The 21,593-nt window shown below is 45.2% G+C and overlaps 2 protein-coding genes across 2 annotated transcripts; both read right to left on the bottom strand.

Moving 5' to 3' along the window:
- Positions 1 to 972: 972 nt before the first annotated feature.
- LOC137864185 (myeloid protein 1-like) lies at positions 973 to 5,753 on the bottom strand. The gene is made up of 7 exons (XM_068698050.1): positions 5,595 to 5,753; positions 4,812 to 4,989; positions 3,689 to 3,843; positions 2,981 to 3,151; positions 2,087 to 2,210; positions 1,761 to 1,915; positions 973 to 1,219 (listed from the first exon to the last, which is right to left on the bottom strand). The coding sequence occupies exons 1-7, from the start codon at positions 5,638 to 5,640 to the stop codon at positions 1,029 to 1,031; spliced, it is 1,020 nt and encodes a 339-aa protein (XP_068554151.1). The 5' UTR covers positions 5,641 to 5,753; the 3' UTR covers positions 973 to 1,028.
- A 3,936-nt stretch (positions 5,754 to 9,689) lies between these two features.
- On the bottom strand, positions 9,690 to 12,558 carry LECT2 (leukocyte cell derived chemotaxin 2). Its single transcript, XM_068698456.1, has 4 exons — positions 12,400 to 12,558; positions 11,074 to 11,170; positions 10,725 to 10,870; positions 9,690 to 10,201 (listed from the first exon to the last, which is right to left on the bottom strand). The coding sequence occupies exons 1-4, from the start codon at positions 12,443 to 12,445 to the stop codon at positions 10,035 to 10,037; spliced, it is 456 nt and encodes a 151-aa protein (XP_068554557.1). The 5' UTR covers positions 12,446 to 12,558; the 3' UTR covers positions 9,690 to 10,034.
- Positions 12,559 to 21,593: the final 9,035 nt, after the last annotated feature.

The raw sequence follows: 21,593 nt of genomic DNA on the forward strand, positions 1-21,593 counted from the left end.
GATTTTTTGTATGCTTATTCTGTGAATGATCTGAACAAGTAAGACCAACTGATTTGAATTTATAATTAAATATCAACAACATCGATTCATTAGTCTCCATTTGAAATACTGATTCTTCACTGCTACCATAGGAAGCTAACTAACTGGGAAGCTAACTTCTGATGTTAATGTTGAATTTTAGTCTGTGTTACAGATTTGTTTTTAGTGTCCCTATGTTGGTGGTATGAGAGTATCAAACTACCAGCCTGCGTGAAGCAGCATTAATTCTGCTTTTTACACCCCTCTTTTTTTCAGTGCATAATGCAAGCATAAAGTTTGATGCTAGAACGGCTAAAACCCCTAAAGAGAAGTACAGAATCTGCACCTGAAGGGCAAAGGAGATTTGTAGGGTCGTTGCAGAAAGCCCAGCTTTCAGCCAAGCCTGCAGCAATGCACCTTTTCTGCCACATGAGGGGGTGAGCTGGTCTCCGGGCTTGTGGACTTGGCTGACTCCTGGAGACAGCTCATCATTACTGACTGCTACCTGCCTGGCTATCTCACAAATGCAAATTCAGAGAAAAACTTGCTTTCTTTCCCCTTGTGGTGTGCCTTTGCCATCAAATAGAGGAATCAGTTGTGGCATGACAACCCCAAACAGCATCTTTTAGGCCTGTTGGGAGTGTTTCAGCAAGCTTCCCTCAGTTCAGGCGCCTTTAAAAGCTGAAATAATCTTGGTTTCAGTAACATTGTTTGCTAAGGTGTCATAAAGGTGGTAAATTAGCCTAAAATAAGATATTCCCAAGAACTACTGATACTGTAACAGTACCAAGCTAATAGCTGGCACAGATGGCAATGTTAGGGCCTTGCAGTATTAGGTGAGGCCCAAAGTGTTGAATCAGCAATGTCAGCTGTTGTGAACACTGTGTAACTTTTATTCTGTATGGAAAGTGCCTTTTTCCTTACTTTTCTGACATAGTCTGCCCACATGAGAACAAAAACACCTTCTGAATGCTGAGATGCGTTTATTCAGAACTTCCTACATATCCATTTCACTTTCTTCTCCCCTTCCCCCTTTGGAGACTGCTGGTAGGATCGGAGTGATCGCAGTTCTCCACGTGAATATGAGATGTGATCCCAGGAAAAACTCTCTGCATTGGCAACATCCTGCCAAGGACCTGTCCCTTGATAATTCTGCCATGGTATTTGATGGGATGGATGCAGAGTAGTTTTACGCAGAATGCTGGTGAAAATGAGAGGAAGAAAAAAAATCAGATGACATGAATTTGTTCTGTTTCAAAAAAATGTACCCTTTTCACTAAGACAGCAATAGTGGAAATACAAAAAGAGCAAAGATACTATATTATGGTCTTAAAATGTAGATAGTTGTCAGAGCTGCTGGCTTGTTAGAGACAGGAAGGTGAAGGGGCAGGGAGAAGTTAGGAAATTTTCCTCTAGTAGAGAGAAGAGCTTGAAAGACATTCTGTAGAACTCAGGCTCCCTATTTTTAATTATTATTTTTTCTCCTGCAATTTGGACCCCAACCTCAGTTCTTGTAGAGAGAAAATTAAATAATGGGTTATTGAATTGAGATCTTGCCTCACTGTGCTTGAGACTGGGTGTCTTAGATTGCATTTGAACAAAGGAGCAGAAATTTCTGAATGCAAACGGATGGCAGATGGATGAAGACATACAGTTCGCTTAAATAGTTGACTACCTGTCAGGGATCATATCTTACATGAACTCAAGACAAAATGAAAAATAAATGAAAAAAAGCTCTTTACCTGCTCCCCTAATTTGGACTCCATCATCAATGGCGTTTCCGTTATGAAAGATTCTGACGGGTCCGGAGAGCTCACCAGAAAAGGGGGCGTACACCGTTGCTCCATCAGCACAGATGACATCCACACCCTTGTGCTTTTCTCCTTTGCCACCACGTCTGAAAACAACCACACAATTAGAGAAGTCTCTGCCAGACACTCTACCAGTGTCTGAAAACACTTCCTCATGACCAACCTAAGCCCTCAGAGCTGTATTTCTTAAAGAGCTTGAGCAGAGTTCAGCTCTATTTCAACAGAGCAGCAGCAACAACCCACGTGTTTAAAGGTACCTTGGAGCTCCATAGTATCCACAGCCGTACTTATCACAGCCCCTTATCTCGTTTGTAGGATTCCCAGCACATACAGCTTCCCAGTAAATGTCTTCCTGTGGTGTTGGTGGAAAAAATGGAGCATCTGGATACAGAAACAGGAAAGCAGAGTTAACTCTTAGGTTCATTTTTAAAATATTTAATATTTGCAACTACTACATTTTCGTATGAGGTAGGAACATACTGCAGTTACATTCTGTACATGCAATTGATGTTTCCTCCACAAACTTTGTCACCCTTTTGGAAATGTAGGTACAGCGTGCACCTCAGGCTACATCTTAATGTTTCTTAATCAGGACTGGCTGCTATAAAGAAAATACTTTAAAGGGAAGGGGAAAAAAAGAAAAGAACAAGGATTATCACGGTTGTAAACTAGTGTATAAACTGAGGAGTAGGAAAAGACTCATCTTTTTTTTTTTTTTTTTTTTCCACAGGCTAATGGGTTTGGAGTCCTTAACTCCTATTCTACATGAACACCAAAATCTTTACATTTGTACTTGAAACAAATCAACCTGAAGTCTGAGCTAGATAACAGGTCATATTGAAAACCTTGCTGGTAGTTGGAAGGTTAAAAAAGGTGTCTGACTCAGTTTGTTGCTGGGACCTGATGCTGCTGTGTCCTGGGGGCAATGAGGAGAGAGACAAAACTTAACAGTTAATAAATAATATTTTCTCCTAAAAATAGTTCTCCTTCCTATAACGTAATCTACAGTCCTGTTTATATGTCTTTTGGATGCTGCCCTTAGGAAGACTGCAAGGCAGAGAGGACTCATGCTGTTTGGTATCATTGCTATTTGCAACTAAACATCCTTCCATCCATTATACAACTTATTCTGTATGGTTGGTTGCTTTTACCAGGTTTAAGGAGAGGAGTAGGGTCGGAGCGGTCGCAGTTCTCAACATGAATGTGAGACACGATCCCAGGAAACACTCTTTGCATTGGCAGCATTCTTCCAAGTTGCTGCCCTCTCTGGATTTGGCCGTGGTATCTGATGGGATGAATACAGACGAGTTTCACACAGTAACCTGGAAAAGATGAGGGAGGAAGATGTCAGGAAGCATCGGCTGCCTCTGTTCTTGTGGTGTGCAAGAAATCTTCCGTGCTGGTCTGCTACTGGAGACTGCAAGGATGAGGCAGAAACATAGTTGAGGTAGTAACGATCCTGAAATTAGAATTATTTAGATTGCTGTGGAAAAAGGGAAATGAAGGAATTGGAAAATAGCAACAGGAAAACATCCCCTCAGCAAAAACGAGGGCTTCTGATATGTTATTTGTACTGTGTATTACTGTTGTTGTTGTTATTAGTATTAGGATTTTGGTATTGTTTTTCTGCTGTCTATTTTTCAACTCCTTTTTTCCTTCCTCTCCAAAAAAAAAACATTGGGAAAGGCCTGTATCCTGCTGGTGCTCTTGGTATTTCTGAGCAGCAGAGTGGTTGTGCTTCAGAATGGGAAGTGGAGAGGTACAAGACTAAATCAGCACTCTGCTTGAAAAGGCACGGATATATCTTAAGCAAATAAGAGTATTGCCTGTGCCTGCCTCACGAGGAGCTTGTTACTTGCCTGAACCACGGATCTGCACTCCATCGTCAATGGCGTTTCCGTTGTGGAAGAATCTGATGGGTCCGGAGAGCTGGCCGCTGAACGGGGCGTACACCGTCGCGCCATCAGCACAGATGACATCCACACCCGCGTGCCTTTCTCCTTTACCGCCCTGTCTGAAAACAGAAATACAGGATTATGCAAGTCAGGCTCTGTATAGGTAGGTTGGATAGCACAATACGTGAAGCATGTCTAAAAATTTAAATGGTTACATCTGCAGTGAAATTGGAAAGTGTTAGTGGCTTCAATTTTTTTTTTTTTCTAATTGCAAAATATTTGTATTAATCTGTCCTGCTGTAAAGAGGGACAAGATTTCAAATTTTAAGACTGTTTTAAATTTTAACAAACTCATGGGACATTTCAAGCTGTTACGGCAAAGTACCTCTCTTCTACTCCAAAATACCTCTGTGTTGCTGTAAATAGAATTGTATGTCTGGCATTTTCCCATTTAGAAAATCATAAGTTGCATGATGAAGATGGGCAGTTTTTGTAGGGCCCGGGCATTTTTTAGGACAGTGTAGCCTTTTCTGTTATAAGGTGCCTACTTAGAGAAAAGGATGCCTGCAGGGTTTTGTTTGTGCAATCTAACCTGCATGGCTTCTTATAAGATCTGTTGATGAATGTTAGCTAAGTATCTGGTCTATAAGGAACAAGAATAAATTACTCTAGCCCTCGAAATATTTTCCATTACTGTTACTACTGTTACTGCTAGTATATGTAGTAGTCTTACTTCATCCCTGTGTCTGTTGGTTAAAATAACAGTAATGTACTTCAGTGAGATTGCCAAGTAATGTCCCAAGGAGGAGTAAGAGATCACACAGAAAACCATTTTCTCTCATTTAAAAGCATAAAAGAAATATTAATAAATGGTAAAAAAGCAGAATTATTAATAAATGGTAAAAAGAAAGATGCTATCAGTGATTTTATGTATTGCTTAGGTCTTGGTGAAAGAAGACAAAATAGTAGCAAGCCTTTGATTTTTGAAAGATGTTTAAACTTGACCCTATTTTCTTTGTGAGCTTTTGATTTAGGTAGGCAACAACAAGCTCCACGGCTCCAGGATCCCGGTGCCCACTTGGGTTACCTGCTAGCGCCGAAATTGCCACAGCCGTATCTGTCACAGCCTCGGATCCTGTTGGAAGGATTCCCGCTGCACAGCTGCGCCCAGTGCCTGTGCTGTTGTTGGGGATGTTGGGGATTTTGGGGATGTTGGGGATGTTGGGGATGTTGGGGAGGGTAGACATCCAGCTGCTTGGCGAAAACTTCATGTGCAAAAGAGGAAAATAGAAAAAAAAAAAAAAAAGAGAGAGAGAAAAAAAAAGAACTGTATTGTTAGCACCGTGCAAGAGAAGGAATTAAGCTGCCACATACAGTGTTTAAAGTGGGAGATGTAACTTCTGCCCCAGAAAAGAGGTTCCTTTCTTAATGATGGGTAGACAGGGCTGTGGGGAATGGTACAGGAGCTTTTGTAATTTCACAAATTCTATCTATGAGAACATTGTACAACCTGTTAACCTGTTTTATATATATATAAAATTTTGATCCCTTTGCTGGAAGCCTTGTGTCTTAATTATTATAAGATACAGAAACTAAAATAAAGCAAAGATTTAGATACACATTTCAAATATTAGTTTTTGAAATAATTCCAACTACTCACTTTTTTCATGAAGCCAAAACACTTCACTACAGCTCTAGCTCTAATGCAAACCCTCTCCTACTTTTTCTAATTATACTAGTACACACTACCATAACTCTTCAGAAAAGTAGATTTAAAAAGTTTAGCATTATTCATGTTGGAGAGAATTTCAAAAATTAACGAGTGTCTGCCTAAAAATCTTGAGCTAAGCTGCAGCAGATCTCAACTCACCAGCGGACAGCACGCTGACCAGGGCGATCAGGCTGAGAGCTGGCATCGTGTGGCCGCTTCCCCGGTGTTCTTTGATCAAATCAAAGACGTGGTGTGGTGGCTGCCTTTAGTATTTATGTGTTTTCGAAGGCATACATCAGTTGTCTTGGGCAATCAGCCCTGAGCAAAGTATTACAGCCCGGGGCAGGCAGTTTTGCCATATTAGGCACTAAGGATGTCCAAAAAATATAACAGTTAGAGCCGGTTGGGAAAGGCGGATAAAATAACTGGCCTCTTAGCACACAGTAACAGGTGGAAATGAACAATCCCGCATTTCAGGAAGCTCTGGTTGAGCCATTTCTTAACACCTTTTCTTCCCCTACCTCAAGTAAGGGCACACTTAGGCCAAAAATGGTGGGAACCAAAAATCTGATTCAGAGGATTCAGCAGCTGGAAAAAGATGGGCGAAAGTCTCTGCATTGTCTGGTCTTCTGTGTACATAACCTGTGTGTCCATCACTGCTCGCTCCAGTACCTCCTTATATGCCCCTTACAGCTTTCCAACATTGAACACATGAGGGTGTAATGTTTGGCATAGCCCAAATACTCACTTAGGCTAAGAAATACAGTTGCTTTTGCATGGCAGCCCGTTTTTCCTGTTCATCTGAAATGATCTCCTTGTCTGGACATAAACCCATGAAGTCCTTTAACTGAAACCCTGCTTTTTGACAATGAAGTACTTGTTAAAACATCTTCAAATTCTGAAGCAAACAGTTACAAACCAAAGTTACATTGCATAACTGATGCAGAGTGAAAAAAAAAAAAAAATCTAGGTTTTATAATGGTTCATTTAGCATTTGCTTGACTTCAGCTAGCGTACTGTTAAGCAAGCTGGTTCACATCTCCTCATTGTTCCTTCCAGCCAGTTTTTCTGCACCACTTACAGAAAAGCATTAGATTTTCTTTACGAACAGATCTTATTTAATATGAAATTTAAATAAGTACAGAGCTTTCGTATAAGCTGTCCAACGCTCCAAGCTACAGTAACCTCTGGAAGCCCTGCACGTTTTGTTCGGAGGAGAACCAGATGTCTCTGCTGCACTGCTGCTTTGCAAAGAGTGCAAATTGTGTTTTCTCAGAAACTCCCTGCAACAAGCAGCTGGAGACAAATTCCTGCCCTGTGGTTCCAAGCTCTTTTACAGCCAATATTTAACCCCCAAACAATATTTTAGGCCTCCCTGGAGTTATTACAAGTGGCTTTAGTGATTTTATCCCTGCTGCTTTCTCCCCCATCCTGCCAGAAAGAACTGCTGTTTTTCACACTCAGAGCCACCAAACAAGTATTTATATAAATATGTTGTTTCCAGCTTTCCAGGCTTATTCGCCTTCATTTCTCAAGCTAGTTAAACTGCACAGATGGAGAGCTGCGTCCTGCCAGGAAGAAATGACCTGAGACTTAGGAGCCAGCTCATGCTTTTCCATGACCCAGGTCCTTCGCTTCCTCTTCGACTTCAGCACACTTTGAGTTGTCATCTAGTTTTTGGATCTTAGATTTCATATATCGGTTAAATTACTCTGAACTTCCAGAAAGCTTTAAAGTTGCTGTGACTGTCTGTGTAAAACACTTGTGCATGCCACTTAACTTCCACAGCTGCTGCCTGTCACCTGTTTCAGTCCCTGGTCACCTCTTCGAGGCCAAAAGAGCCCAGAACCTCTCTAAGAAGGCAGTGCAGTGCCAGAGGCTGCCCAAAGGCCCCTGGGCTCTATTCAGAAGACAGAAGGATGAATGAGCAAGCAAGGTGGTGTGTTAAATTTTATTCCTGGTGTGTCTCCCAGCTGTCAGTTTGCACTCGCCATATTTTAGATACACCATAAGGCAAAGTTCACCTGCAGCAGGCCTGCTTTGAAAAGCTAAGGATTTTTATAAAGTTTTGAGAACTCACATGCTCTTAATTTTCCCAGGGAATAAATTACAGCACCTGTTCATGTGCTCTATGAAGTCTTGCAAAGGGAAGGCCAGGTGTAAAGCCAGCCAGCCCAGCTGCTAGGCAGGAGGACAGAGGTGCAGCTGCTATCGGAGCAGAGGCACTGAAGATTTTCTCTGAGTCCTGCTTTGGTATTTTATAAAACCACTCTCAGCTACCTGTTCTTTGCATTTTTTTTTTCCATTTCATTTGTGTTACAGAACTTACTCCAAATTGCTGGTAGCTGTGTATGTTTATTAAATTTTCTTTGTGAGTAATCTTAACAGTATTGCATCTTGTTCTCTATCTCCAAAACATGTCAAAATGCCATTTGCTACAATAACATATCTATCAGACTTCTGGTAGAGTATCCTTCTAAAAAAAAAGAGTTGTCATGCGTGTGTTGCTGCAGTTTAGGTTTCTCACTGCATTCCCTGTCCTTGCTGGGTGAGCTGCAAAGTGCAGACCCATCACCTTGGGCCTGAGGCAGCTGAGCCAAAGCCGATGGGATTCCCGTGTTGGGCAACAGAGATGTCAGTATAACAGTCGGTAGGTGCAGTTGTGAAAGCAACCGTCTGGGCACTTAGCACACCCTAACAGAAGGATATGGAACAATCAGGGAGTTGCACAGCCCTGGGAGCTGCACTTGCACCACTTCCTTCCCCGCGGCATGGAGTGGGTGCCAAGGTGGGGAGAAGCCACCCGCGGGGCTGTAAGCAGAGCTGCAGGTCTTATTTCTTGGTTAGGTGCTGGTATTGCAGCTGTAGGCTTCTCTTTCTAGATCTGTTTTACAAAACAGTTGGCCAGCCTGGGAACGAATTGGTGCTGGGCATTTGCTTTCTGTCTGAGCTTTGTACAATATGTCATTAAGGAGCCTTAAACACAGTTTCTCTGGGAAATAAATAATATACTTTGTTCTAATCATTTACAATCAAAGTATAATTTAAAATTTAGACATAGAAGAATTTACTTGTGCAATTAGCAGTGTGGGCTTGCACGGTGAAAATCAAGCTGGCAGAATGGGAAACAAATTGCTCTCACTGTGTAATCAGGCTTCTGATCACTTGAGCAGGCTGAGATAAGAGAGATTTAGTCACAATGATTAAATAAGCTTTGTCTAAACAGCTTTAATTGTAGTATTGCTGGAAAATCAGCAGGCTGTGCTCGTTGATCAGCCACAAGGCATTTTTGGCCATGGCATTTAAAATCCGTATCGTGCTGTAGGAGATCTGAGACATTGATCTGGCTGAATTCTCCAAAAGTCCCTTGATTCTTTGAGAAAGAAAAGCATGAAAGAAAGTAAAGCACGGCGAGTCGGTGCTTGCTGAGGGCCTTCCCTTTGCAAATGGGAGAAGCTGGGTTAACTGGGTTAAAAACTGGGATGTTCACCAGATGAAACCTAACTGGGAACATATACTTTCTCTGGGAAAAAAAAAAAAAAAAAAAAAAAAAAGGAAATTTTGGTCTAAACTGACTGGAGAACACTGAGGACTTTTTCTGGAATGCTTCTACTCTCATTTAAATATTTTTATTTATTTTTTTATTTTTTCACAGAAGAATGAACTGGGCGTTGTGGTTCAGTGTCTCTGCAGGTTTGAGCTTTACATTTATCTGGATGTGCTGATGTTTTATTCATAGCAAGGCTAAAGTGGCTCCTGAGGAAGGGGAGTGGGTCACAGCAGGTTCAGAATTTTTCACAGCTGTAGCACATGTCTTCGTGTACTTTCTTGTAAATACAAACCTGCTGCTGGGACATACACAGCTCCCACTGCAGCAGCTTTCCTGCCTACCTAAGATTGCAGTGGCATTAATAAACCCGTGTGCCTGCAGCTCCTGTTGAGTGCCAGAAGCAGGCTGCTAGCACTGCTTGGGAAAGTCCTGTGCTGTTAACAGGACTCTGTTCTCTTGGGGAAGACTTCAGCTGATTTGCTAATGGAAAGAAATGCCTCACTTGGACAAAAAGAAACCTGAGCTTGGCAAGGTAATCCCAAAGCAGGATTCTGGGGAAATGGAGAGAGTTACTTCATTAACCTTATTTTACATTTTTTGCGATGGGCCCCAGGAAAGATTTGAGTTTCAGCTTTATCCATTTTCTTTCCCCATCTGCAGAACCCAACCCAAATCTGTGGCGGCACCAAAGAGATTCAAAGCAATTCATAGTGGAACAGCCCTTTAATGATATGACTTTCCATAGGCAAGCACAGTGAGGTTTCTGGCTTCACGAGGGACCGCTGGTGTTTGGTGGCACAGCGCTGCGGGGTCCCCGAGGCTCTGTGCCTCACACTGTGACCACAATGTGCAGGATACAGAAAGAGCTTTAAAGCACCTATTATATGTCTATGCTAGGATAACAACCAGCATTTTGGTTATGGATACTCATGGAGTCATGGAGAAAGATCAGTGGCTTCCACTTTGCTGGAGCAGCCACCGATGCCCAAGCAATTTAATGAGCAGCCAAGGGAGGAGCTGAGGGCTTTGCGTGGATGTGCAGCCTCCCCTTACAGGTTGGAAGTGGGGTTTGTTAAGTCGCAGTTCTGGATGTGGACGTGGGATGTGATCCCTCGGTAGACGCTCTGCATGGGCAGCAGGACGCCGATTTTCTCCCCCTTTTTGACGGTGCCGCTGTACTTGACGGGTTTGATGTAAAACATCTTAATGCAGAATCCTGGTAAGAGGGAGGAGAGAAGGGGAGAAACTGTTGTTCCTGTGCAGTGGTATCAAAGCCTGGCAAAGTCACAACACTCAGTAGCAAAATACAAATGACAATAAAATGATTTGAGTTACAGCAGCAGGAAACATTGCAGAAAATGCTGTGATGTTCCTAGAGCATCAGAGAGAGAGAATAAGAAAAGAGATAATTAAATATGGAGGAGACTGGGAGGGGATTAAGTTGGGTAGAAATGCATCAGCAATACAAGGCTCTTCCTTTAATCATCCCCAATGTGCAAAGGGCTCCATCCTTTAACCTTTTTCACAGGTGGGAAATGCCACAACCTGGCATCAATCAATTTTCCTGCATAAACAGAGCCTGGCTTTCAAAGATGCATTTTTTGTTTGGATTCATCAACAGGCAAACACTCTGCAGCTCAGGCGGGGGTCACAAATTTGGACTCAGCTTAAAATAAAATAAACAGCCAGGAGCATTTTGCAATCAGGGGTTGCAAGCGCGCATCCTTCAGCTTGGCTACCTTCTCCTGACATCTGGATGCCGTTGTCGATGGCGTTGCCATTCCCGTAGGGCTTGGCCTGTTTGTCGATCTTCCCCGAGAAGGGCGCATACACCGCCGAGCCGTCCGTGCACACCACGTCCACCCCTTTGTGCGTCCTCCTTCCCCTGCAGAAGAGCAGACCCCCTGAGCAAGCCGCGGGTTGGTTCTCCTGCTGCCCCCCATCACCCTGCTCTGCCCTGAGCTCCAGGGAAACGACCCCAAAGCTCCAATCTCACAGCTCCTCCACCCCATCCCGCTCCCCCCCACTATTTTGTGCTTATTTTTATTAAGAAGGCTTCAAGTGCTGTCCCGTCCTTGCAGCCCAGACCTGGGGGCGTTGTAGCGGCCACAGCCGTGTTGGTCACAGCCTCGGATTTTGTTGGAGGATTGACCTGCGCAGATGTTCCCCCATTGGCCTGCAGCAACTAGAAAAGAAGAGAAGGTGAAAGGCAGCAGCTGGCAAGGAGGTTTCCCTGCCCATGTTGTTTAACAGTTGCTATTGCTAAGTGCCACACAAGAGAAAAATCTAAAGGCCTGGTTGAAAGTCTGTTGAAATTAAGAGTAAAATCCCTTTGGACTTTGTTGTAAGCATGGATCAGGTTCATGGAACCAGATAATTTGTCATCTTTTAATGGAAGTTAATTTTAGGGATGCTGTGAGACATCTTTCGTTTTGTTTTATGCTTTGTGCGATGACACCTGAGGGTACTTGCAGCAGTGACTGCAAAGCAAAGACGCAGAACAAACAGTTATAGAGTCACAGAATCATCTAAGCTGGAAAAAACCTTCAATACCAAGTCCAACCACCCAAGTGATGGATCCAGCTTTCACTGTCGTCACCCACAGCCAAACCCCTGCTGATAACACAGCCCCAGCCACACCTGAGAGGAAGAGCTTTGTAGGGGAAAAGGGGGAACAGGGGCACCCTCCTTTACCTTCTGGAAGCCTCAAAGGGCCCCAGCCTCCCTCACCAAAGCCCCCAGCATGCCCAAGTGATGTCTTTGGGGCTGAAAAACAGGGCTGGCATAGCAAAAAGCAGAGGGCTGGGGTTTGTTTGTGTGCATCAACACCTTGCAGGCACCAGCCCTGCTGGCATCGGGGAGCATACACAAATGGGGAAATTATACGCCGAAGGACTGGTGCTAAAAGGTGCAGGAAACCTCTAATGCCTTCCTCAAGCTAAGCAGCCCTTTGTTCTAGGTATTCTTCGTTTATTGTAATGAATCATGTATTCTTTATGGAAGCAAAGGTGATGACATTTAACGCACAAACACGTCTGGGAACACTCTGTGCTCAGCAGGCTGATCTTTAAGTAAAAGGCTTTTAAGAAAAAATGCGTGCTGTTAGGGATTGGTGCACCTCAGCTGACTCTGTGCTATTCAAGCAGTGTTAGTACTCCTACAAAATTTCACTGCAATTCTCCACCATAACTAAAAAGGGTTTTTCGATGTAGGTTTCTATGCAATGGGAGAGGAGTGATTTTCAAAAGCAAAAAATGGCACAGAATAAATCAGCTCCTATACTACATAAAGAAAAAAAAAAAAAAAAAAAAAGCACAAAACAAACAAACAAGGAGAAAGAGAAGACAAAAATCAGAGAAAGGAAAAAAAGGCAGGTTGCAATGAGCAATGTTTACAAAAATTGAGCTAACTTACCACTGGAGATGGCAATCAGAAGGATGAGTACGGTGACTCCGTGCATCTTGATGCACCTCAGGAGATGTGCTTTCAAAGCAAAAGGTCCAAACCACTTTGCTGCCTATTTATACATCCCAACAGAGGCTGTATCCCAACTTTTCCAGCCAATCAGAAAATTTACATGACAGCAGTGCTTTTGCCTGCAGATTCGGGCCAGGAGCAAGAGCTGCCAGCAGCCCATGGGCTGCACCCCCAGCCTGGCTGCTCGGTGTGTGCAGGCTCCAGCCCATTTAGCAACACCAGCTGCCTGTTCTTGTTTGCTTTTGTTTACAGCAAAAAAGAAGAATTTTAAAACCAAACATTAAGGACAGTTTGTAAGCGGTTCTCTCCATTCCTGCCTGTTGCCCAATTCTGATGTTTAGCAAGATGCCATGGGTGGAAAAGGGGAAAAGAACTCGAATGTAAAAAAAAAACACATAATATATATATATATGCCTTTGCTGTCCCACCATGGCTTGGAAAGAAATTCAGGCAGGTGGGCACAGCTCCGTGCCTCATGCAGGAAAGACTCTGTGTGCCCAAACTTGGGTTAGGCAGCCCATGAGATGGGACCCCCGATCCCCATTCCTTCGTTAATGCATCCCAGATATCGCTTTGTCCAGGATGACAAACCTGCAGCGCTAACGGCGTGGGAGATGTTTACAATCTTCACTGTTCCTGAACGGACAAAGTGCAGGACCCTGTGACATTGGGGCTGAGCAAATTTACGGGAAATGGAAGGACAAGAGAGCAGTGGAGCGTGAACAAGGCCATCTCCAGAGCTGTTTCTGGGAAAGGAGGGAGCGGGATGCCTGGTTTATAGCCAGGAGCTGGAAGTTGTTATCTGCTTCTCTTTCTGGCTGCCCGGTGCATGCTGTTTGGTTTCTCTGTGTAGAAATAACCCCGTGCCCAGGTGCCCGCATGGCTGTGGGTCAGGGCTGGCTCTCAGCCCGATTGCTGAGATATGATCATACCTAAACCATGTCAAATAAACTTGCATTACCTTAAATTCAGATTGCTAATTGCTAATTTTATTAGCAGCTTAACAATTAAGATCAAAGAGGAGAAAAGAATGACTGAAGTAATGCTGTGCATTTCCCCAGCAGCTAAAAACGAGCTTTTCCTGCATATTCTCCTGCTAATAAATATCCTGAGGGCCAACCCCCTTTTCAGCCCGCTTGGTTTCACGTTGCATGCTCAGTGTAGTGCAGCAGAGGAAGCGTACCGTGGTGAGACGTGGCAGGGGAACCCACCAGCTTCTCCAAACACAACCCCGAGCCCTCCTGGCCATTGACCTGCTCCATCACTGGCATTTCCCTGGCAGCAACCACAGCAGCTGGCTCCTGCACCTACCCTCGGGTAGGGGTGCCACCAGTACACTGAGCGTGTAAACCTTACAAAATGTGCATCTGCTTTGGTTTCATGCAGTTTGCACAAAGAGCTTTTTGGAAATCCGGATTCCCAGGTGGGAATTTGTTCCCCCAGGGTCTTTTAATAAACTGCTGCCGTGGTGCCTGCAGCACGTGGCAGCCAGGGAGACTGTGGTGGTCTGCAAGGCAGGCTCCCCGTGCCCCTCTGTGAGATGCTTTGCCTTTCTTTGGGCTTTGCTAACTGAGTTAGAAAGTTTCAGCAGAGCTAATGGAGTGAATTAAACATGGCAAAGACTGAATTATTTGCTGACAGTGTGCATTATTCCCTCAGATAAAGATCAGAGAGGTACAGAATGACTAATTCAGGTTTGGCTTGAGCGGTGCAAGAGCAGCTGATGCCTCGCTTGCCTTGTGTGCATTCGCAGCACTGCCTTTGGTGGGAACTGCAGCCTTGTGTCTGAGCAATGCTGCAAAGATCAAAGCACTGCACAACAGCTGCCAATTCCTTCACGTTTTGCTTGTTGCTAGCTGTAGCCAAAGTTCACTGTTATTATTATTATTATTGGTGTTATTATTTTGCATAAAATCAGCCAGAAAGGTGGCAGCAGTTGGCAGATAATTTTGCATTGCTTGCAGGTGTGTGAAAGAGTTAAAGCAGGCAGTGGTTGGGCTTGTGGGGGCTTTGAGGGGGCTCCTTGGGGAAGGAGGAAGGATGCAGGAGTCCCTGTGGCAGGTGAGTGAGGTTTTTCCTCATCTCCTGGAGTGCTGGGAGTCGCTGACAAGCGGGTGAAGTGGGTGGCTGGGTAGTGGTTGGTGGCCTCTCCTGCAGGGGAGAGGATCGGTAGCAAAGTGGTGATCTGCTCACACGCAACTGAGCACCATCAAATTACGTGTAATTCAAGTAAGATCAAATTTAAAAGGCAGCAACATTAAATCCTAGTCCCCAAAACTCATCAAACGCACTAAAAGCAATTTCCAAAGCTGTGGCCCTGCTGGGATCTAATAAACTTTTCATTAAGGAGGAAGTGTTTGACTCAGCCCCTCATTTAGCGAGATGAGGGTTTCTCCCTTGTGGAAGGGATGCAAATAGCTGTAATAATTTTATTTCTGCTTTACCAAGCACCAAGGCATGACTGAGTTTGTTGGTGATGCTCTGAAGAATAGGAGTTCTCAGCCCAACTAGCTTATACTAAAATGCATTTAGTTCCTCTCCCCTAAAACCTGCAGTTTGGAGGGTTTAACACAAGCACACTGGGTTTTGCTTTACAGGAGTTACTCAGCATAGCAAAGTAACAGACAGGAACCTTCCCTTTTCTTCTGGTTATCAGTTATTACATCTTGAAGCACCTAAATATGTTTGACAGGCTTTTAGATCAAAGTACAATCACATCCCTGGGTAGGGGCAGATTGCAGTAAAGAAGAGAGGGCACCTTGGTTACCTAGATGTCAGCTTTACCTAAGCATCCATTTTGGGCTATATTATAGTTGAATTTCTAACATGGAATTGAGGGAAGTAAGCTCCGAGGTATGGGACTGCAGATGTTTGTTATCAGTGGCTTCTTCCCTTTTATTTTTGCTGGAGGAGGGTGCTGTGAGTGAGCTGCTCGAGGGGTGCTGAGCTGCGTGCCCCCCCCTGCCAGCACTGCTCTTCCCCTGGCTGGGTGTCTCCTGAGTTTTCTGGGGGCTCCTGAGGACAGGAAAGAGGGCCTGAATTAGTCAGAAAGCTGTCCATGGTAATTTACTGCTTCTGTTAATCCTGTTTAGCAAACAAAGACATTGGAATAACAGGGCATGCCAGAGAGCACTCTGGTGTCCAGAAGCAGACGTTTCATCTGCCCCCTGTCTGATAGAGCCCTGGGACCTTTAAAGAAATAGGAATTATCTTGCCACCAAAAAGCCTCCTTTTTTTTTTCTTAGAGGAAACATTTTTGTTTCCAACGTATAACGGATTCCTGAAATGCACCACGCAGCTGGCGTAATGGGCACTGAGGGAAAGGATGGTAATGAAACCCAATTTAACTAATGAGCGTAATTTAGAGAGACTTTATTGCAGAGTTTTGTGGGAAATAGTTTGGAAACATTCAGCTTGTGGAAGAGAAGGGTGCTGTGGTTCCTCCAGAAGCCTTGCTTCGATCTGTGGAAACGCACGGTGGTTTTTTGTTGGTTAACGCCAGCAACTGAAGTTTGGGTGCCACTACAAAACCTTGCTCCTCTCTGGAGCTTTGCGTGCTGCCAGCAAGCTGCCTCCAGCTGTTCTGCAGCCTGCACTCCGGGAGGATTTGTGCTGGGCCTTTGTTTAGCCCCTGATAGCTTTACAAGCCCCAGTTCTGTGACAGCTCTTGCATGGCCCCAGACAGACCTCGGGGCATCGTCCCCAGGCTCCTCTTAGCCCCAGGGCGATGCTTGCCCTCTGCCCCTTCTCCATCTTCTCTGCTCTCGTCCTGTTGATAGTTCTGGAGGCATCCTGGGATTATTATTATTATTATTTTCCCTCTCAAAACAGTTGAGCAAAAGATCTCCTTGGAAGGGCTGGGAGGGGAAATGGGGAAGGAGCAGGGAAGGCAGAGCATGGGGCTGTGGGCTGCTGCTGGGGCTGCCTCTGCCCTCTGATAGAAAACGGGAGAATGCAGCCCTGCCTCATCTCCCTGCATCTTTCTGTGCCTGTGTGTAGAGATAGAAGTGTGTGTGTGTATAAATAATATACATAGAATTTATTTTTTTGCTTTCTTCCTTGTTTTGCTCATTCCAACCCCACAAAGCACTGTCCCAGCTCTCTGGTATTTTCCAGCTCTCCATCTCTGATGAAGGAAAACCTGGTCCCAGTGCTGATGTTCACGGGGATGCCCACCTGCCCTCTGGGGCTGGGAATAACACGTCCCCCACAGTGTTTTTTTTTTTTTCTCTTGCCTCTTTGCATGCCCTACCTACGTGCCGAGGAAGGGCTGTGCAGCACTGCCTGAGCCCCCTGCCTCCCCTGCCACTTCAAAGCCCCGAGCCTTGTTGGGGCACCTGGCATCTCCCCTGCCCAGGGGGATGACAACTATAAAAAAAAAAAAAAATACGGGATATAGCTGTTGTGGTGGCTGTTACTCTCTCGTACCCAGCAGCTTTTCTTTACCATTTTAAGAGGAGCGATCACTGGATTTTGGGAGGCTGTGGATGGCCTGGTGCAGGAGCCGAGGTGGGTCTGGCTGATGGTTGGGGCAGTAACTTTTGTCTGTGCTACCCTGGGGCTGGCAGAGCCCTGTCCTGGCAGAAGTAACCTCTCCTGCTTGGGGATGGCCCCTTGGCAGGTCTCTGAATGGAAACCAGATAATTGTAAACCACTGTCTAGCCTAAAGCGCTGCAAAGTGTTTAAGCTATTGTATTTCCATGGCTTGTTCAAGGATATTTTTAGTGGTGGTGCATAAAGTGCTGACTCTAGACCAAGTGATCCCTCCTGAATGCTGTGGTCCCAATTAGGGAAAATTGATCTTTGGCTGAAATGTGTGCTGGGGGAGGCTCCCTCCTTGCTGCTGCCCCAGCCGCATGGTGTAGGGTTCGCACAGAGGAGCACTGGGCCTGGAGCACAGGTAAGGACAGAGGAGGGATGTGCCAGAAAATGAGCCTGGGCTCCTCAGAGTGAGAGGACACAAATGTCATGGCCAGAGCTGACTGCTGAGGCCACCCAAATTAATTCTCACTTAAACTAGAAAGAACATTGCATTCAATTTAAGCACCACCGATGAATATCTGGCAGTGATTTTCTTCTGGGCTGAAGGTATCCTGAGCACATCTGGGGTCCTGCTGGGTGCATTTGAGGTGATTTGTGATACCTTGGATATTCCACCCCTGTCAGCCCCCTCTGCTGAGTGAGTGCCTCAGGTATGACAGCAATGCGTTATGGCACGATAGCTATGTGTTGTGGTATGATAACTACTGTGCCACTAAGAGACGGCTTGCAAACAGCTCCCTCTTGTCCCATTAACTCCACAGCTCGTTCCCTGCCCCGTATCTTATCGCTTGGGCTGCTGATAGGTTTCCTGTATGGCTTCTCTCGGAAAAGAAAAGTCTGTCGTGCTGTGCAGTTTCCTTCCGCTGGCTGGTGAGGGTTAATTAAAGCTTCCCCAGGCTCTCTTGCCTTGATGCAATGAAGGCTAGGGATTTTTTTTTTTTTTTCTTTTAGGAAACAATCGAGTGTCTGCAGGTAGTCTGTGTGCTCCCACAGCTCTGATAAGGAATCCCTGCTTGTTTGCAAGGTCCTGCTTGGACACAGATATGGTGGTGGTGGTAAAGTGAAATGGAGGGGGTGCTGTGGCTGTGGAAAACATCAGATCCCACAGACTTTTATGGGGGGCGGGAGGAAGCCCTGGGCTTTTTGGGCTGGGTGCTCCTCAGCCTCTCTGGGGCTGCTGAGCCAACCGTGCACAGAGCAGGAGCCCTGGGCATGTCCCACCTTTAGGAGTGCCTTGCTCCTGGATTTTGCTCCCTCACTGTCCCCTGAGCCCCTTTCAAAGATAGACTAAAAGATAATTATTTGTAGTTATTGCTGGAAACAGGGCTATGAAACACGTTCATTCCTAGACGCGGCTGATGCTGGATTTATTGCTCCTGGTGGCCAGCACACAATTTGCACCACTGATTGTCTCTGGCTGGGATGAGAGATGCTGTAAAGCAAGTTGTGACTTCACCTGTGCTGTACCCTTGGAAAGACTATTTTTAGGCAGTAAAATCTCTCATACAAGGCCTGTCATGCATGAAGCCTGCCTGAAGCTTGCCTGAATGTCTCCTCTCAGTACTCTCCAGCAGAGGGTGCAGTAGCTTTTCGTGTCTGCACAGCTGGTTTTCAGGGAAAGGATGACTTCAGCCCTCACCTCCCTTTATTTAAATAAATAAAAAAGAGGGTGAGGGAATTGAATGGGCCTTTTGCTGTCTGAAAACTAAAATTATTTTATGTCCATATCAAAACCAATCTAGTTACTTTTAGAGAAAAGCATAACAGTGTTACGGTTCCTCCTGAGAACTCTTTGATTTACAACCATGTGTAACATCTATAAATAGGCAACAGGGCAAGGAGAGGACAGGAGGTTTGTGTCCTTCTGTATTTTGATATGCTTTTAGCAATCCCTTATGTATCAAATTGTGTTGGGGTTCTTAAATCTGTCATTGCTTTTTGGGGTGCACTGTGCAGTGTCTGTAGCTCAGGCAGGACCTGAGGCTGTGCCCTCACTGCTCATGGGGTCAGGCAGGAGGGACTTGGTCCCACAGGTGCAAAGCCCTCCTTTGTGGGACTGGGTCCAGAAATTGCTTGGTTATGATCCTCATACCAACCACCCGTGAATAATTCCTCTGCTGCCAGGGTCAGCCAAACACTGCTGGGGAATTGCCAGCGATCAAGCAGTTGCTTTGGCCAGAAAAGTCACTTTTGACCCTATTTTTTTTTCCTTTTTTTTTTTTTTTTTTTCTAAACCCAAATGCTGGTCGAGGGAAGAAAAAACCTAAAAGGCAGGTGTTTTGTCCTTGCTTGGGCAGAAGCAACACTGGTGTGTGTTGGGCAGCCTCGTGGCATGCTTGCCTGGCACATTGCTGCCTTTGTGAAAAGTGGCAGCGGATATTTTCCCTGGATTGCAGACCCAGGGTTGATACTGAAGGCTGATGGACCAAGGCCTTGTTATTCCCGTAGCGGTGAGCTTTTGGGCTGAGTTTACCCGCTGGCGAGCCGTGCGATGCAAATGCCAGAGCTCCAGCAGGTTCCCGACCCCGTTGCAGCAGAGTGGGGATTTATTCATTTTCTGGTGCCAGTTATGATTGACAGCAATTGGCATGGGAATAATGAGGGCTGCAAAAATCATCCGACGGCTTGCAAAATCTCCTCTTTGCAAATATCTTGCATGCAAACAGAGCATCTCAGATGAGAATGGGATTTCATGGTCTTTTTAAGGCCTGGAACATTGTAACTTAGCACAACATAATTGGATGCAGTCTCCTAATTTAAGTCTATATTCTCTTCATAATGAGCTACAGGCCCAAATTAAATTGTGCTCCTTGTGAAAAATATTTGCAAACTCTCCTTGCTGCATGCTGCTTACCAAGATTATTGAAGGGGTGGTGTTGAGCGGGTTGAGAGCCTTTTGCCAAATTTATCCCTCTTGCACAGGGGGAGAGCCAAGCCCTCGGCGATGCTGCGTGCTGTCTGCGCCGGGGCACAGCACCCCTTGCTGCCTTGGCTGCCATTGTGTATTCACGTAATGAGGGCCAAAAAGTGATCTAAGTCCTACAGGAACTGCACAGAGCAATTCAGCTCCCACGTTCAGACCTACTGATGTCTTTGGGACATGCCAATAACCTCAGCTCAGGTCTGAGTATGAGCTGGGACCATTTGCTCTTCTGCTCGTGGTTGTGATTGTCCATGCGTGTTGAGCTATAGAGAGCATTAAAGGGCTTGCTAATGTGTTGGGAAAGCCTATTTCTCTAAAAAGATTAAAAAAAAAAACACTCATTTAAAAGTGACATCTTGTGTTCATATGTGCCAACGTGATCCTTAATTTTTACACCAAGACATAGCCAACTTCCACGGGACCTGCTCACACAACCTGGCTGCACATATGAGGCACAAATTCTGCAGCTCCTTGATGCTCCTTTTGTGGTAGAAAGAGAAAATGAGTCACTCCTGCTTCCTCTTCTCTCCTGCACAGTGAACAGGCTGGGAAATAGGGTGGGCATCCAACATTTCTGAGACAGGAAACCAAATTCTTGCTTCATGGTTACGTGTGGTGTGAGTCAAGGCTGGCCCCGTGAAAAGAGGCAGCACTGGCTCTTCTGATGGGTGTTCCTCTGCAGAAAGGCTGTGAGCCCTCTTGGCCACTGAGGACACCCCAAAAAGCTGTGGCAGAGCAGCACAGAGGAACATGAGCTCCACAGGAGGATGGGATGAGTTGGTGTGGAAGGAAAGATGAGGTTATCCAACCAATTTCTCAAAGCAAACACCTGTCTTCCTTCTTCCCTGCCTCTCATGGCCCCTTGGTTCGGAGAGGAGCTCATGGTATGTAAATGCCTCTGCATGATTTGAGCTCCCATGGCATTTCCTTTGGGGAAAGAATCCAAAAGAGCACAGTTTCTTACATTCTTGATCAAACTCAAAACCTTGTTCAGGCACTGAGGGAGAGGAGGGGATTTGCAGGTAGGAAGATGGGCTCTCCTGTAGTGAACTGGAGGCGTGAGCCTGCCCCTGGCAAGGGGCTGCCCACTGCTCAGCTCTGACGGGAAACAGGCACAGTAACCTTCAGCATGCTCCTTGCTGGTAATTAGTGGGGGACTAATTAGTACTTGTAGGCCAGAGTCCATAGCGGGTATTTCCCTAATGATCAAAAAGGCACGGCGTGCAGCATGGGCTGCATCCTGCGCTCTCCATCCCTCTGGGGAAGGAAGCCTCGCTCTGCTGTCTCGCCACGCTTCCTAACAAAAAGTTCGAATCCTAACTTAACTGTATATATTTTCTTTAAAAGTGGTGAAGCAATGTTTTCCTACTGAAATATTATTCCACCCCTCCCTGCAAGCAAGCCATCGTTTTCATTTTCTTTGAAAAACATACTTCTCGTTTCAGCTCTCGCTGCTCTGGTCTCAATTTTTTTACATTTGCAGTTAATTGCCTACTTCAAAGAAAAACAGAGAACTCTTTGATTTACTAGATTGGCTAAATTCAATATCTTTCCCAGAAACAGTGGCTCAGTGTTTCCTAACAATAAGTTCAAATGTTTGAGTGATATAATTTCCTCACTTCTGACACTCATCAAAATCAGCGTATAGCGTCCAATTTGGTCTCCT

Source organism: Anas acuta, chromosome 14 (assembly GCF_963932015.1).
Source record: "Anas acuta chromosome 14, bAnaAcu1.1, whole genome shotgun sequence".
Lineage (NCBI taxonomy): Eukaryota > Metazoa > Chordata > Aves > Anseriformes > Anatidae > Anas > Anas acuta.